General features: G+C 39.8%; 2 protein-coding genes across 2 annotated transcripts in view; both read right to left on the bottom strand.

Annotated features, from left to right (window-relative positions):
• Positions 1-733: 733 nt before the first annotated feature.
• Positions 734-8,876, bottom strand: FOXI1 (forkhead box I1). The gene is made up of 2 exons (XM_071758822.1): positions 3,566-8,876; positions 734-2,541 (listed from the first exon to the last, which is right to left on the bottom strand). Exons 1-2 carry the CDS (start codon positions 4,137-4,139, stop codon positions 1,988-1,990), a joined length of 1,128 nt encoding a protein of 375 aa, XP_071614923.1. The 5' UTR covers positions 4,140-8,876; the 3' UTR covers positions 734-1,987.
• A 5,630-nt stretch (positions 8,877-14,506) lies between these two features.
• Positions 14,507-18,733, bottom strand: part of DOCK2 (dedicator of cytokinesis 2) — a 129,106-nt gene continuing 124,879 nt past the window's right edge. Inside the window, exons 50-52 of the mRNA XM_071758480.1 lie at positions 18,099-18,219; positions 16,948-17,090; positions 14,507-15,285 (exon numbers count right to left, since the gene is read on the bottom strand). Of these exons, the coding sequence (XP_071614581.1) occupies positions 15,211-15,285; positions 16,948-17,090; positions 18,099-18,219 (339 nt within the window). The 3' untranslated portion in view covers positions 14,507-15,210. The remainder of the gene's footprint in view (positions 15,286-16,947; positions 17,091-18,098; positions 18,220-18,733) is intronic.

Below are 18,733 nucleotides of genomic sequence, written 5' to 3'. Positions count from 1 at the left end.
ATTCTTTATACTTTTGCTGAATCTAAGACACAACAGCACTGACCGGATGCATTTCTCATTGGGCACGTGAGGAAATCTCTCTACAAGAAGAGCTGCCAGCAGAGGATGTTACAGCCCACGTACTGGGCTGAGATTCTTGGAAGGACTCTCAAATTGAGGGTGAGAGCCCAGGTCTCAGCACATGCCTGAGAAACTTAGTCATGACAGAAAGACATCACCAGAAGATTGTTTTATTTCTTTCCTAAGCAACAATGCCAGCAGAGTGGGTAAGTTTCAGCTTTCAAGTGAGAACTCCTCACAGAAGGGAGAAAACTATGAAGAGTCAGGGCAGCCATGATAGCAAAAATGTTTACACATAAAAACTAAAATAATAAGTAAAACTGCAGAAAAGACTGCAGTCATATTGGGCAATTAGCATTTGAAAAATACAGTCTAGTTTTGGAAATTTTATGTTATCAGCACCACTTAGCTCCAGCAGGGAAACCCTAAGGATGATTTTTATTTAGTGATATTTTACATAATAGCAGCCAATGACATTTCTCAGGCATGCAAATTTTGATTGCCCAGATATACTCTGTCTTAGTCTCTGACTTTCTGTCACTATTCTGCTGCTCTTTCCTCAAGCAAGCTGCTGAAGTCAAACTATTAAGATGACTTTTTAAAGACATTAGTATAGCACACACACACAGATACACACCCTTTTATACAAATGCTTTATTAAAAATGCTTCTGAGGGAGTCTGTAATAAAACTATACCCAGAGTCAAAAAACCAAAAACAAAACCACAAAAAAATCAAGACAAAACAGTTGTTATTTTGATGCATTAATAAGTTTTCTATCATTCCAAAAGTCTGGTCAGTGCCTAGAATGGAACAGCTAAACTTGCTGTCTATGTGTGCTGCAGTGACATTACTCTACATAAATGTGGTAATTTATTTCTAATATTTACACAAGGAAAAACAGCACAGACTTTTACAAAATTAAATAAAAAGCTCACAGTACAGCGACCTATAAAATATCTGCAATTGATACAATACAGCCTTTGGAATTGAAAATCAGAGACATTAAACCTTTCTACCTCTCCTTTCTTCTCCCCTCTCCCTTGTCCTCAGTGTTTAAATTCTTAACTCAGTAGAAATTATTCATTTAGGACTTTAAGATATAAAACATGTTTTCATCTTAGAAAACATATGAATTAAATATATATATATATATATTTTTTTAGGACAGATATCTTTTTCCTGATGTGAATAGATCTGCACATATAAGGAAAAATAAATGACCCTGTAATTGGAATTGAAAACGTTAAGATTTGACTGCACCAGCAGAAGACAATTCCATTGTGTTTTGTTATGCTGCCCTCCAGTTTGGAAATGATTGCTGTGTGCATGATGATGCCAGCTTGCTTCACAGCCCTATTCCTCCTGGGGTTGAAAGGGGATCAGAATTTAGACAAAGGATGCACTAGTATTAGAGAAACCCAAAGCCAGCACCCACCATTGAAGTGTCAGTTGTTACTCCCTATGCAGCAGTTTTTACACAAAATCCAGCAGTATCTCAGAATAGCTTTGGCCAGGTAAGAACTTGCCAAGCATGTCTAGCAAAGGCAGCCTTCACCACCAAGAGGTTATTTAGAGATACAACCACAGCTCTATTAGCAGTCACAAAGCACAGCAATATTACTACAATGCCAGAAAACCCTTCATGCTTAAGGACTTCTCAAGGATGTCCGTGGAGGACTATGGTTGACAGAAATACAGAGTGTCTCAGGAGAGTTCTTCACTACTCTTCCTGTTATCCCTTATTCCTATGTGGAGCTGCCAAATGTGGCACCTTTGTCACTTGAATAATTATAATGGGTAACAAATTTGTGGCTGTCAGAAGGTGGGCTGTAGCGTGAGTACCGGAGGCAACAGGCTAATACTAATCATCTGCCCACAGATCATTTCCTCTCATAATCAATCTCAGGTGTCTCAGAATCCTTCATTTAAACCTCTGTTCCTTCCCTGGGATACAGTGTGTTACTTGTGCCAATACTGCTGTAAAAATGGGTGTTAAACTGGTTAAGCACAGAGTTGCTGTAGCCAAGGTGGCTAGAAGGCATGGAATTGGACCACTCTCCCATGGTGTGACTGGGGATACTGGAGAGTGGAGAGTAGGAGTTAAAGCCTGCCACGTTCTGTCCCATTTTATCAGTGGGTTCAGAGCTGAGTCCCAGAGGCACTGAGCGGCTCCCGGAGTTGGAACCCTGAACGTAGGCGGTCATGCTGGAGAGAAAGCTACTGAGGCACGGGCTGCTGGGAGCTGGAGGTGGAGATCCCTTCTCAAGTGAATGGTCAGTCCCTGGAGATGGGTTTTCCAAGATATCCTGATGCTCTACAGCCTTGGGGCTGCCACTCAGGACACTATCCTCTGATTTCTCAGCTGCAGGGGTGGCAGCACTGGCCCCGACGTCAGACTTCCTTTTCCTCTTCCTGCGGAAGTTTCCGTTGTCAAACATCTTTTCACAGTTTGGGTCCAGAGTCCAGTAATTCCCTTTTCCTGTCAAAGGACACAAAATCATTTTTAAAGTTTTAAAATATGCACACAAACAGCAAAGAACACTCACCTAGGACTTTACAGTGTTATTTCAGAGAAACAAAACAATTTCCACAAGCAAAAAACCATGTATTTTTAAATCAGATAAAAGCATAAGTCTGATGAATTCAGAAGAAAAGTGTGATATTTTGGGCTGTGTCCTCTAGCTCTGACTCTTTACCAAGTAAAACTACCTGGAGGGGTTTTTTTGTTTGTTTTGTTTTCTTGGGGAGGAAAGGAAGTTTTCAAGATGTAGCTGGTCCTCTGAATTTACAGCAGAGAGCTCTCAAACTCCATACAGGACTGCTCACTCCTCCAGATTCTGTGGGGCAGGATAGGCTTCTAACAAGTTAGAACCAGATTTTTGGCCCTCTGTGGTAGCATAATTGGATGGCTTTTAAGTGTTCCCAATGGTTCTACACAGCTATTGATGGAAAACAATAAATAAAGGAACAATCTGCCAGCCTATTAGCCAAGGGGTTGGAAACAACAGAGCTGTGATTCCAACCAAAAAATTCTGTTTGAAGCAAACAAAATAAAAGCAGCCTGCTCTCCTCTTGAGGATTCCTGTTGACCCCCTAAGCTACTGTTTTTTTTTTTGACACATCTGGATTTGCCTTATCCCCCTTCCATTAATTCCCAGTTATGTCTGACACAAGTCATATGCATTACACCAAATGGGTTTTGAATGTGACTTGCTCAGTTAGGCTGCTCCTGTGTCTGCTGAGCCTTGTGCTCAGCTCATTGATCAGTTCCCAGAAGACCCAGACCAGTTCAGAATCCCCTTCCCTTCAGAGATTTTAGAGCAACACTGGCTCAGAGCTCAGATAGGCACAGCTGCCTGAACAGTTCAGATCTACAAAAATAAAAGAGCTGCTACGTGCATGTCCTGTACCAAGGCTATTATATCTCCCTACAATGTATAGGGCATTTTTAAATAAATCAAGTTTTAAAAAGAAGGTGGAAGGGGAGAGGAAGGGAGCTATACCTGGATCATCTTCATCTCGGGGCACCTTCTTGAAGCAGTCGTTGAGAGACAAGTTGTGCCGGATGGAGTTCTGCCAGCCAGCTTTGCTTTTGTTATAAAATGGGAAGTTGTCAGCCACATACTGATAGATCTGACTGAGGGTCAGCCTCTTTTCAGGTGCTCCATGGATGGCCATGGCAATAAGTGCAGAGTAGGAGTAAGGAGGTCTGACCAGCTTCATAAGCTCTTCTTGGGATGGGAGAGGAAGCCAGCCCAGGTCAGTTCCTCCCAAGCCATGCATATTTGGCAGGAGCTGCCTTTGCATCCCATAGGACTGAGGAATGAAGGGGCTGGCATTGGATCCCGTGAGATATGGTGGTGGGGTAATGGAGGGTCCATTCAGCCAGAGGTAAGGGTTGGGGGTGGCACTGTAATCCGTTGTCTCGAAGGTGCTTGGTCGCTGTGGGCTGGGGATGTTCTGTGGATGAAAGAAGTTCTCATAGTAGAGATTCATCTCTGGAGGTTCCTGACCAATGTTTGGAAATTGAGGGCTGCAGCGTGGTGGCGAGTGGGTTTGTGGCTCAAAGGAGCTCATGCTCTAACAGAGGCAGCTGCTAAGTTCTGACACACGTGTGCTGGTGCTGTTCTCTGAGACAGGTGCATCACCTGAGCCTTTCCCTACCTTCTTATGCACCTGTAAATGTTTTAACTTGTGCCACAGGCTCCACCCCAGAGCCCTGAGTGGCTGCAGATGAGGACGATATCCTTGTTGGAATGCTGGCAGTCCCAGCCAGTCATTGATGTCACATCAACCAAACATGAAAGTTTCAACTGTTTATCTTCTTAAATGAATGAAGGAATTTTCCACTAAGGTGATACACACAAAGGAAGCCAATGTGCAGAGATCCCCCTTCGAAATGAAGCTTTGGCATTTAGTATCTCTCTTTAATGAAAAGCCATTTGTGCTGCTGGCAGTAACACTTCAGGATGCAAAAGCCATTGTCACTTATCAATGGAAACAGGAGGCACATATATATACTTAGTAAAAGAAAAAAAAAAAAAAAGTAAGGTCAGACCTCCTTTTCTTTTTGTAATTTTAATTGCAGAGTTGCTTGTACTTCCCCCTGGGCAATCACAGTACTAGAGGCAAATTCTGTAGCTGGTTACTCACGTGAGTCACCTTACTGATATAAATGGAATTGCTTCCTAAGGTAAGGATTAATCCTGTGAGAAAAAAATTTCAAGTTTAATCATCAAACCTTTCTCTAGAGCTTAAATTGGTGAACTGTGATGGGAAATCATTATTTGCTGCTTCCACTTTGCTGCAGAGGGCTCATAAAAACCCTTAGCACAACTTCCAAACAGGAAAGAGGCAGTTCTCAGCACAACTGATTTCCAGTAACTCCATGATATCTATTGAGACAAAGGTTTATTCCCTAAAATTAAGGAAAAAACTCTAGCCCTTTTATAACTTGGATCACTACTTCCTGCCTTGTGCAGCACTCTGCAAATTTGAAGGAGGAAAAGCAGAGCTGCCAACTCCCCACCACCTGTCTCAGAATGGGACAGCTCTTCTGACTCTGTCACTGCATAAAGGACTGCAGCGGAGTGAAAAGCTTAGCAGCAGTTCCCTTCAGAAGTGATATTTGCATATTTTATGTTTAGGGCACATACAGACACATTTGGAATTTGACTCAGCCTTAATCACCCATGCAATTAAAGTCTTGGTATGTCAAGGCCTTTAAGATTCCTCTATTTCTGCAGAAACATGAGTTTGGACTTGTAGATTTCAATTCCTGGCTGTACCAAAGACTATTTTGCTTTATCACACATTCATCAATTCACCTGCTCTTTCATGCTGCACAAAAGTGGAACATAGGGGGACTTATTTTCTAAATGACAACTGCAGTGCCAAAGGTGACTTGACCAACAAACCAAATAATGTTTCCTTTGTCAGGAAGCAGTAATAAGTACCTGCCTCCTCATGAAAGCTCTCTAAAATAAATTTATTCTCTGTAAGAATATGAGTTACAAATATGCAAAAAACAGCATTGCCTAAAGCTTTGTAGCTTAGTAATATATATAAATATATTTTAGAAGTGTAACTGTAGCCCCACAAATACTGCTAATAACCCTTTCCTGTTTCCAGAAGTCAATGGAACAAAATGTTTAAGAAATGCTCAAACAAGTAAAAATAGGACTCGTAAAATGAGACCCATAATGTAGTATAAAAAGAAAAAAATAATAAATCTTGATCCTCCCAACAGATTAAATTTTGCCAAAAATCCTCTAGAAAACAAGAAAAACTTGTAGGTCCATTACTGCTAAGGGTTTCTTTATTCCAAGAAGCAAAAATTCAGATATCATGGACTTGGATGAGTGGCCTCTAAATACTTCTTCCCTGCGGTGCTCTGCATGCACAGTTACAATTCAGTAAAGTATACTGAAGGGGGTGCTGAGTGAACATATGCTTTGAAAATATGCCAGGCTCCATAAAGGGAAAAAAAAAAAAAATTACTTCTGCAACCAGAGACTGATAAAGGCTGTAAAACTTCCTCTGCAAATTAACCTTCATGAAGTTTTGGTGCAGTGAATTTTAACAAGGTCAGCTGTGGTTGCCTGACAACTCATGTTCCTACCAGACCTGCCTTGATGTGACATCTGAGTCAGGTTTCACAAAGAAGTAAGCAGAGCAGGGACTTGGGCGAGGAATGGAAAGCACTGATTTTTGAGCAATGAATGGAGCACCAGGACAACTGCAGGCTGCTGCATACACAGCTCTGGGAGGGAGTGCAGAGGTGGGATCCCTCCCTGGCATCTGGGTGCTGGGACAGCTTCCAGTACAGACACAATCTCATTTCCTTCCAATTGACCATTCCTGATTTACTCAGATGGGAGTATAAATAATGCCAGTAAAAATGTCACTTTGTCAGCACACACCTTGCTGCCTGAGGATCACTGCAGTCCATGTTTCCTGTACAGCTTCAGGGGCAGATGCTCACACAGAGAAAAAGGCAGCAGAGAAAGAATCAAGTTTGCTCAAGCAGGGCTGGTCAGAACTGGAGTAAATGAAGTTCAGCCAGGAATTCTGCCCTTGGATCCTCACCACTGAGACTGTTCTTGGCAGGGCTAGAAGGGGAAGGCAGCAATCACGGAAGTGGAGAAAGACAAATGGCAAGGCTTTTATATAAAGAGGCTGGAAAAAGGTGATATGTTGATCAAATTATGCTAAGAGATCATCTTTAAGGCTGAAAAACTCCAGAAATAAAATGGAGGCTGATGCTAGAGTAATAATTTAGTGAACATTACCTCCAAAGATCTCAATGCACTGGAGTCAGTGAGATCTTTGCTGGCAGGATGCATCATGTTTTTAACACTTCTTTTTCCTACAGTACAGCACTGCACAGCCCTGAGCGCACAGCTCTGCCACTTGGAAGCCTGATCAACCATGGGTTGTTGTCAAACTAAAGATTGTTGCCAAATCTTGTGTTATATTAAGATTTATGTCTCTATTTCCTAAGTGAAACTCCAAAGGTTGAACCCCTGAAAAACTCATTATCCCCAGGTTTTATTAGGTCAGCTCCCAGGTATCCCTCTGCTCCAGCTAATAGGATTTCTTCACAATGATTGCCATCTTTCAAGGGAAACCTAAATTGTCTGAAGTCTTGGGTTCTGAGAAGTTCAAACTAATTTCATTGAGAGGGTTTCCTCAGTATTTTTACCTATACTTCAAAGTAAACTACTTACACATTTGGTACCTACATTGTTTTGAAATGCAGCAACTTGGGAGAAGTGCACACACACCAGCAGGCAGTAGGAAGCAACAAGACAGGAATCAAAAGGTAGAGAAAAATATACAGGAAACTGTTCACTTTTCTAATGTTTTGGCTGAGATACTCCTACCTTACCTTCGCAACTACATAGCTTTTGCAATGATAAAGCAAAACAAAGCATGATAGCTACAAGTCTCACAAGCACTTTTAGGCCATCACAGTGTTGCACAGCAAGACAGTTTCAGAGAACCTAGATAAAAGCATCACACGTACATGCTGCAAAGTACCACAGTGTGAGACACACTCTAACAGCTAAAACAGATTAAGAATTTTGTAGTGGTAACTTAATCCTGGCAAAGCTAAAAACATACTGCATAATTTATCTCTCATATAGCCAACATACTGGGCAAGTGCACTTTAGCTAATTAGTCAGAAATTAAATTGGTTGTATACACGTTATTCAGAAAATGACACATATTGCCAGGTAATCCCACGGCGCAGATATCTGTTTTTCAATTAATATGAATCTTTAGACTGTACTGTTAACACTGTGTAAAACCAAGTCCTGATGTATTACCACAGCTTAATACCTGGCTGAAGTTCATACAAGATTTTCACAGGGTCTTAAAGAAAAGGAATAGATTCTTTTTAAAAGAAAAGACTTCATCTGCAACTCAGTATACTGAGCAGCCCACCTTCTTTCAAATAATTCACACAAAATTCAAAACCACTTCTGTATCCACTGAAGTGGCAAATTACATAATGGCAAATTACCTATATTCTCTGTTGTCTAGTGGGATGCTTGTAGGAGTCTTGATGTCTTGTAATAACCACCTCCCAGTGTATGCACAAAATAAACCAGACCATCAGAAGAATCAAGGTGCAGCAGACAAAACAACGCTATTTCAAGGTCACTTCAAAAAGCATAAGAAATGTAAAATACAGTACTGCAAAACAAAGGAACTGAGCTTTATTTCTAGAAATGCAAGTTGAACATTAAATAAATGTAAATGGCAACATCAGTTGGATCTATGCCATAACTGCTGTAATGCTAGAGTGCCCTGACCCTTTTAAGCCTTTCAGAAGAAAAACACTGTAGAGTTTTAAAACAACTATAACTGGGGGTTTAGAAGACTGCACAACATTTTGAGGGCTTGTAGCTACTTTCTGACCATGAGAACTCTGGTAATAAAAGTAGCCATAACTCCTGCCTCAATAAAAGTCTTTTACCATCCTGCCAACACATAAACATGGTAGTGGGAATCGTTGTCCCCTGACTCCAGTTTAAGTCATGTTAAGCCACAGGCAGGCAAGAAATGTTCAGTTTCCATTTGGCTGCCTATGGCCCCCTTGGGATCTGCTGCATTCTGACACACAGCACCATCTGACCTGCAAAGCAGGGATAGCTCTGGCCTAAAGCAGACAGGGAGAGATTATGCAACAAATCTCTGTTGTTAGAATTTGAAGTGTCTCTCAGTTATGGGAAATCAGTACAAATATAGATAATCAATCACGTTTTGACATCCTCACGGCAGATACCAGCTTCCTAATACCTGGAATGCTCACTTCATTCAGATATCTGCTTATTCTTCTGTGACTGCCTCTAAATGTTCTACACTATTTGGTACTTGCACAAGACAAATACTTGGGTAAAATTAATTCACAACTGAAACTGATAAAGAAGAGTAACACAAATGCAGTGCATTACTCTATAGACAAACTCCACAGTCGTAGATAAACTTAAGGTTGTTTTAGTGTAAGCAGAGTTTACCTGTAGTAAACTAAGATCCTCTAACTTGTAAAAAAGGGTGATTCACAGTGTTAATAATCCTTGCACTCCAGTTGCTCCACTTTGGCTTTCCCGGTATCTGGGCCGACAGATTAACAGTGGAAGTTCCAGTCTATGGGCAAAGCATTGCAACCACTCGTCTCCCCCTAGTGACAAAGTCTGAAAATGGATCCAACTGGGCCGGATCCGCCCTAGAGACCACTCAAGATACAAGGTTCTATCCTGGTGTGATCACCGGCTCCTTAGCAACATTACATGGATTTAGAGTTGTGATACTGGGATCTATAGAAAGCACCAGTAGTACATGGAAACAGCTTTAATGTCTTCGTATTAGAATCTTTCTGTGCAAAAATTTTGGTAAACTTAAGTCTTCCTTTTAGGTTTGTTTGCTTTGCTCTTCTGAGCTCCTTGTCTTCTGAAAGTCTAAAAGCAGCTAAGAAAGATGCAGGCACTGCGCATCAGTACCACCGAGCAAGGGAAGTCAGGCAGTAAAGAGTCCATACTTCTCAGAATCCATAGAATCCAGGTATCCAACCATAACATTCTTCATTTTATGATAAAATACAATATTCCTGGCTGGAAGAGCTGCATCTAAAGCAGCTCTGACCTGAGATGTTTTCTGATGTATGTACAAACAAATATTCTGGGGAAAAGAGTCTCTCAAAACATCTGTCAAACAGGTCTTTTAGACCTATTCTAGTCTAAAGATAGTGCAAGATTCCTACTACCTCATCTAGATGAGTCTTTTTTTTTTTTTTTTTTTTTTTTCCTTTGGCTGCTGGCCAGCTAACTCAGGACCATAGATACCTCAAATGACTTTTCTGATCCCCATCACATTTTGCCTTTTGAATCCTGTGTCCCTAAGCATGAGCTGAACTAATTCAATGGCCTATGAAGCGTTAACTGGGAATGAGAGATCCTTCATTCCTCACATCAGCCTGGCAGTAAACACAGGTTAAATACCTACATGCATAAAGGGGCAAATGGAGGTACAGCACACATTAATCCTTGCGAAAAAAAAAAAAAAAAAAATCATTAGCACAGAAACTGTATTTGTTACAGCACAACACAGTGGCTGGTTCTAGGGTCAGCCATAGGAAGGATCACTCATGGCACAGTGGAACTTTCCACTGACCTGGAAGACAAAATACTACATTGAAAAGGGATAATTCTGTTTAATCAAACAACAAAAAAAACACAAAAAAACAACCAACCAACCACAAAAACCCAAAATAAACCAAATGAAAACAACAAAAAAACCCCAAACACATTCAGATCAAACTGTCTTCAGTTTAAAACCATGATTAAATTTATCTAACATTTTGAAGATTATGAAATCCAAGCCCTACCTGGGGGTTGTTTGCAGAGCAAACTCGTTTACAGTGTTAATCTTTAGCACACACTGCATCCTGATGGCAAATCAGAAAAGAAAACCACAGACTGAGTCAATACAGAACAACTGCTCCCCTCATCCCAGAGCAGTTAAATATTGCCCATGCTGCAGAGTCCTTACAGCTGAGGACAACCCCAGAAATGTTGCCCAATGTTGCCTCTCAAAAGGACCTTGGATGCCTAAGAGTAGGTAGGAACTCATTTCTGGGAGGGAAATATAAGTAAATACTATAATACTACTGACTACTCCAAGGCATAAAAGGATAGGATATGGTTGCAAGCTTTTTTTGTGCTGGCTTCTGTATTCCTTGGAAAATAAGATTTACGTAACAAGATGGACATATTCTCCTCCAAAAATTAAAAATTGTTTGGGGTTATTTTTCCCCTCCCTTGTCAGAAATGATGTTTCTTTAAAAGGGGATGACATAAAAGACAATGTGGCTTTAAATTGGCTAAATTCCTGTGTTTGGCTAAGATACTCCTTTTGTTTTCCTACACTCTGGAGAACTGACCAATGCTGTTGTTTTAATCAGAATCTGTAGATGATTCCCATTGACATCAGCATATGTGGAATGGGATAAGTCTGGGATAAATGCTTCATCTGTTAAATAACATTGTGCTGAAGCTGGAACAAAAAAAGAGTTATCATAATAGTTAACCTAAAATTCCTTAAAACAGAAGAGCAAGTTAGCACAACTATAGCATAAAACACAAATCCTGGACCTTGGCTGACTTACCAGGTTCAATAACAAAGCTCACCTTGCTCTGTCCTACCTTCCTATTTTAAAAGCTTTTAAACAAATGTTCTTATTTAAAAGTGTCCTCATCCATGAGCAGGATAGAAAAAAACTATGTGGAAGCTTGATTAGCTTTCAGTGATTTAAGTCCTATCATTATTTCAAAGATGTTTTTCCATTACAGCTCCCTTGTACCAGTAATTGTGGGAGCAAAAAGCCCCTGCATCTCAAATCAGATATGAAAATCAGTATAGTCCACCATACAGATCATATGAATTTTGTTCTTCAAAGTCCACAGGATGGCACAAAGGTTCCTTAAATTTAAACTTGATGACACTGGACACATTCCAGATTTCCAGTCTTCTTTGCTACTCAGGCTGCTGTTCATGTGATGCATCAGGAGGAAAAAATTGTTAATTGAAAACTCTGCACCTCTGAAATTATGAGGAAATCCAGTCCTTTTTCTCTCCCATACAAGACTGTAGTATCCCAAGGCAGAGTCCTTAATGAGTCCTGCCTTAATGAGTCTCTAAAGAAAAGTTAGGGGCTGGATAGAACAAATCCAAGAACTAGAGAAAAAGCCAAAGCCAAACCAAACAATATCAACAAGGAAAACTGAAATTCCAGTGATGAATAATGTCTGTGAATTCCATCCAGAATAACCAATATGACTGGAACAGATGATCTTTAAGGTCTTCTACAGACTGCATGTGATATAAAGTTCAGTGTCAAGCACTATCTGCAATGGGTTCGCAGCTCTATCACACATTAATTCTCAGTTCAAGAACTCAATGTGTTCCTAAGGTCTGTAAAAGCTTTAATAAAACCCTCCTTCCTGCTTAGAAACGTGATCCTTATTGACTTATACTCTGAACGCCTTCATCCAGCTCACACCAGCTAATTGTTACTGAAATTTTGAAAGCATTAAATTCCCCTCCCTCAAAGGAATAATTAAGTCCTTGTTTCATAATGAGGACTTCAACAGCATGGCAAAACAAGGACAGGGTAGACACCAGAATACTCCAGAATAACTCAATCTGTTAGATGCTGACTTTGCCATCTGTGGCACTGACACAGCTCTCCTGGGGCTGGACCATTACTGGTACCACAGTGTTGCACCCCATGAGCCCAGGAGTTTGTGTCTACAATTCAGAGATCCAGGCAGCTGAACCTTTCCACAGGTCAGTACACAGCATCTCAGCTGTACATCCAGTCTTCCCTACCCCATGCTAAACAAATTATCACCATTCACACTACTCAATCGTTACCTTAGTACCATGCAATCCAGAAAGGGAGATTGTTCCTGTTCAGATGACCTGAAATGTCTGAGAGAAGTGAAATAAACTCTGACACAGAAAGCACATGAAAGGACTTGTGTGTCCATAAATACTTTTCTGACCTTGCACAGCAATTTATACAGATTATAACCACCTCTGCTTCACTAATTTCCTAGGACAGCAGCCAAAGCCTGACTTCGACCCTGAAGAAAGTTTCTGCCCTCTGTGCTTCACATCAAAAAAGGTCAGATGCATAGATAGGTCTGTGCTACCTGAGTACATCTTCCTCTGCATCCATTCACTAAAGGCCTGTTGAGCTTGCAACAAAAATGACAAGTGGTACTGATTTACTTATTTAAATAGATGTTGCCAAGCTACCATGCTCAGTCTTCAAATCTTCTTATATCTTCCTATCTTCTAGCTGATATATTGCTTATTGGGACTAAATGTCAGTATCCACTGTTTCTAGAAACTTGTGAATAGCCAGAGCTTACCCAAACATCCTTAATATTCCAGTTGCATGTATGCTGTTCTTGGCCATTATTTTTCCTTACTTAATTCTGGTTTTCTCCTCGGAGTTAACTTCAGACTACAAACAGATCCAAAACTGGCAAGTGGACAACCTGTGATGCAAGTCAACTAATAAGATTTTTGTCTGTATCTGCTAAGTGTGAATCTAAACTCTCATCAAAACTTATACAACCTGAACCTGATACTAACTAAACACTTCCTTTGGACATTCTGCTCCTGCCTTTGTGGTATTTGTTTCTGGACTCTTCCTTCCCTTCCATTCTTTGTACTTTTTAATTTTGAATCACAGTACTTGAATTATAATTTATAACAACTTGAGCTAAAACTCTGATTTCAGTCTCACATAAAAACATAGCTGCAAGGTACAATAAGCAAAAGACAACCTTAGCAGCAGAATAAACAGTTGCTATATCATCCTTTTCTTAGTTGTTCTCAGTAGCACCAAATTTTGAAAGACTTTTTATTTTATGGTATCAGTATTTCTTCCATGTATCTACTAATATCTACTAATATCTTGAAAACCCTCTCTCCTCTGCCCCCAGGCTAGCAAGATGTTAAACATTCATGCCTCAACATTTCACTTTCTCCCACTCACAGACACTCCATTCTCCTACTCCATTAAACTGAGGGAGATATTTCTAGAAGAGTTGCCTTCTTCCTTTGTGCTTCCACAGAAGCACCATCAAGTTGATGGGAAAAATAAATGAAAAAAAAAAAGTCTGTCAGGATGCATGCCAACACTGTAGTCAGTCTTAAAACTGGACGCATTGTACTTTGCTGTCTACAGTTATTCTAGTAAGAAATATTTCTTGGCACAGTATTGGTTCAAATGGCAAATATTTGAAACTTCTCACAGAAAACAACCACTAATTATTTATATAGGAAACAGCTTCCATGTAATATCTTGCAGAGAGAGTCTAAATCCATTATATAAACTATTCATGCTGAACATAAGTGTTTATAGAAATAAACTCTGAATAAACTAAAGATGTCTTTCGTTGGATTCATCCACTCTGTAAGGAATGATTTCAATCTTTGTTTTTCCCATATCCATATAACTTGCAACAAGGCAAGTGTCTCGCATCCACAATGCTATACATGGTCATATTTTATTTAATGAATATAAACTTATGTAGGTGCTCAAAACAAAGAAATGAGTGAAAGAAAATAATAATTCAGTCACCTTTTAGAAACCTTTATATTAGGATAAAATACCTGCCTTTAGAAAGAACTGACAGGCTACAAAAAAACTGAGATGCTGACACCTTGTAGTGCTGTCTAGCTTTATGCCAATAAGGCTTTATCTTTCAACTCTACCTCAGGAGCTGGAGAGGCACAGAAAATCAATTCTGAAAGCAGCAGAGTTGGATTTGTAGAATCCTATTTCTCACCCATAGGAAACTATTATCTTACGCATGCTGATACCTAGAGATTTCAGGGTGAAAGGTTCAAGACAAGTAAAATAAATTTTTAACATTTTATTGATGAACAGCAGAAAATGCAACTTTTGTTTATATTGTTTGTAACTTCTGTTTCTGTTTACAATTGCTGGATGTAGTATCAAGTTGTACACATGTACAGCAGTAATAGCTGCTGTTCTGAAAGTGATGGTGTCACAGTTATGACCCTGAGAAAGACTGAGAACACAGAGCAATGTGGTAGGAGCAGCAGAGGGATCTAAAGACTGCAAATGCAACTACAGCCACAGAGTGAATTGTCAGTGGCTATTTTGTGCTGAGCCATCTGTTGCCTTAACTACACTGCCAGCAGTAGTTTAAGAGATAGCTGGAGTGTGTCTACACAAGCTACAGAAATTGATAACCTCTATGGTTTTTGAAAAGAACAAGATCTGACATTATACAGTAAGCATTTCAGATGGGCTTTTACTGCATCTTTCTTCCCAGAAACAAGCTTTATTCAGACCTGTTCAATCAGAGGCTCACTGAACACCTGTACCACAGCCTGATGGGCACATCCTTTATTATTTTCTCCAAATGTTATCTGTCCATTTATGTCACAAGTACCAGAGCCCATGAATACTGTTGTTCATATTCTCTATTAGCCACCTGCATTACCAGTGCCTCTTTTTCAAGTAGATGGTGCTCTAATATCGCCTATATCTGTATATTTAATTTCCAGTTGAGAAGTGGTCTTGTAATGGAATGAATTACAGATCTGTAGACGAAGATTTGAAATGATGCTCCACAGACTGCTTTCCATCCTCCAGAACTTTAGAAATGCGCTGCAGAAAAAGAACAACAGATTACCATGTGTTGAAACACCTACAGTATTGGATTTGGTACCATCTGTATTAACTGCTAGCCTGTGGGCTTTAAGCTGTGACTAGAGAAAAAAGACAATAATTAAATCCTGCATATTTTGAGTTAATTTATCTATCCTGTAAAACCATAAATCTGTATTTAAACCTGTCCACCACAGGATTCCAGTCATGCTGAGAAGCACTATACAAATGAATTATTAGCTTTATTTAGTCCTTTTTTGGACTTGTAAAAATGGACACCTTGTTCTCCTTATTTTATATACCATTTAGGTTTAAATGGCAGATCATGTGGAAAAGCTGTTAGTCCTGGGTCTGAAAAGAACAATTATTTGATAAACTGAATACAAGTTAAAATGCTACAGACAAAACCTAATCACTTATTCTTGTTCCTACCAGAAAAATGTGATTATGAACAGATCTAAATGCAGATTTTCCTACATGTTGTTCTATGGTCCCTGAAGGCACTATCTGTATTTTTCAAAAGACTGCAGGAAATAACGGATGAAAAAAGAATCACAGAATCATAGAATCATAGAATCATAGAATCCTAGGGGTTGGAAGGGACCTCGAAAGATCATCTAGTCCAACCCCCCCTGCCAGAGCAGGGCCACCTAGAGTACATCGCATAGGAACGTGTCCAGGAGGGTTTTGAATGTCTCCAATGAAGGAGACTCCACAACCCCCCTGGGCAGCCTGTTCCAGGGCTCTGTCACCCTTACAGTAAAAAAATTTTTCTGGATATTCAACTTGAACCTCCTATGCTCCAATTTACACCCATTATCCCTTGTCCTATCACTGGTCACCACTGAACGTATGGTCACTGGTCACCACAAGAAACGTATTATACAGGAAAATAAAAATAATACAAAAAGACAACAATCTTTGCTTTGAAATTCAGCAAAGTTGACATGTAAAATATTACAAGTATCACAGAATGCTTATGAAGCATCCATATCAGTAGCTACCAGCATCTATATTAAATGTCACACTCCCACTACCTGAAAAACCAGGAAAATCTAAAACCTTTTGAATCTTAATATCTGCACTAAATACACATTTTTTTTCTCCAAACACTACATTAAATTCAACAGTTTCAGTTGTTTGACACTTCCACAAAAGTCAGTAAAAAGCTTCCTGCTTCAAAGGGAGGCAGCTTGAAAGCAACATTGATGATTCCAGTGTAAGGAAAAAGTGTTGTCCATTCAGCTTATCTGAAAACTCATCCTTGCTGCTTTGCCACAGATGTTCTGCTTACTTCACTCTGGTGCAAATGTTAATTGGCCAGACTAATGATCTCGAACCACAAACAACTGCTTTCCTCTTTTGCTAATAAATGTTACATGAAGCAACTCGGAGAGAAATCAGTAGTTCAAATGAGACCTCTCGTGGTACAGATGCAGAACTGCACATTTGCCCTGCCTTACAAAGATGCAGCTGCCTGCTTCAGACAGCATAGGGGCAAGTTTTTACTTTCCCATAAGTTCGATTTATACTCTTATGTATAAACTCGATTATGCTTATGTATAAGCCCATATACATTTATACTCTTAAACTACTTAATTTTCTGAGCTTAGAATTTTTGAAGAGCTAACACTTTTTTCCTTGTAAACACAGAGAACTTACCATTGTTTTAAATAATTGATTCACTTTCTTTTTTTTGAAGGTTTTCTTGTCACCATCTGAGGTAGAAGGAAACACTGGCTGACTCAACCTGCATGATGCAAATGTTTCATCAGGAGCCCCAAGGCCAACGGACAGAGTTAAACCTTAGGATGGAAAACAGTGGTTGCACAAAACAAAATCACAAAAAGGGCAAGTCAGAGTGTAAGACAAAGTAGAATTCAAAGTAATGAACTACTGTGACTGCTAAAAAGAAATAATATTTTTAATCTAACTATTAAACAAAATACAAATATAAATAAATACAAAAATACAAAATACAAAAGCAACTTTATAACATTGAAACCAAAGAGTGAAAACAATGAATCAATCTGATTAAAGAAATAAAAATACATAAATACACAAAAAACAAACAGGACATGACAGTCTGTTGTGTTGTGTTAGATGTCTGTTATAGGATGGGAAACATAGGGACATTGAGAGCAAGAGGTGAAAGGAAAGCTATAGAGAAGCAGGTGATGCAGGACATTGAAAGGGAGCCCATCCTCTACATACTCTCTCCTAGAAATGAGTTTTCCCTTCCATTACCCCTCCCCCTTCCCTGTATCTCTTACACCTATCAGTCCTCCTGGTGGACACTAATGCTATATCTTGTTTACCTTTGCTGTTGCTGTGACAGAGAGTTGTGAGATTCCTCCCTGATGTCAAAAGCAAAAGTGGAAACACTGCTATGGGGCAACCCTCGGGGACATTCCCCTGTCAAAGCCAGGTATTGAGCACTTCTGTTTGAAACCCTGTCCTCAGCTGTGAGGCTGCAGGAGCCCTTGCTTCTGCAAGAGAGACCCTATGGAGCAAGGGAGATGCCTCTTTCAGGGCAAGAGAAATGCCCACACTGTACAAGGAAGTAAAATCCCATGCTTCATAAGTGAAATTTTAAGAATGTGCACGTTAGCACTAGGCACGACAGTGCTACCAAGCAGTAGGAGCAGCCCAGCCCCACATGTGGAACAGACACTTCAGTCGTAATCCTTGTCTCAGAGGCATGGAGCCACACAGAGAAAGCTCCCTGTTCTGCTTGGTAACCTTCATTGCTATCTTTTCTTAATGCAGAAATCAAGAAGTGCAGAACTCTTACCTTACTGTAAGGAGCTTACCTGGGATTGTTGGCATGGACCGACTGACAGAACTCATCTGCTTGAGGACAGATGTTTTCTGAGGTGCCTCTACATGTTCTGAGAGGTTGGTGTCACTCATGAACTCATATTTCCTTGGCAGCTGTTTCATAAAAAGGAAAAAAGGTATTAATGGTGAACTCAGATACTAGCAACCAAGATCTAAGCAAAATAATATTTTGGGAAAAGCACAGAAGAAAATACTTAATACAAATTATCCCTAACCCAAGTTCCTTATGGGATTGCTTGCTGAGTAAACAATGAGAGTAACTAGAAGGAGTAAAATCTGCAGAGTGCACATGAATATAACAAAGTAGCTAAAAACATGGAAAAAAATTGCAGATGACTTATAGTTTGCTAAGTACTTCACATTCCACAGGGAATTAATTTTACTCTAAAAACAGCTAGCTAGAAGAGATTCTGTAATCTGGAACTGTAGGATGGTATTCCTATCATCTCTTTAGAATAATATCATCAGTCAGCTCTGACAATGTTCTGCCAAGCAAAATGAAGTTTGGACAACATTATTCCCTATGGCATGAACATAGCCAGCTCAGCTGCTGCAAGACTTGTCACATTTTCTATGAAGAAAAAGCAAATCTGTAAATCTGTATGTA

This window comes from Heliangelus exortis, chromosome 15, assembly GCF_036169615.1.
Source record: "Heliangelus exortis chromosome 15, bHelExo1.hap1, whole genome shotgun sequence".
Lineage (NCBI taxonomy): Eukaryota > Metazoa > Chordata > Aves > Apodiformes > Trochilidae > Heliangelus > Heliangelus exortis.
Note: the sequence above shows the minus strand (reverse complement) of the source record. Positions and strands in the feature narration are given on the sequence as shown.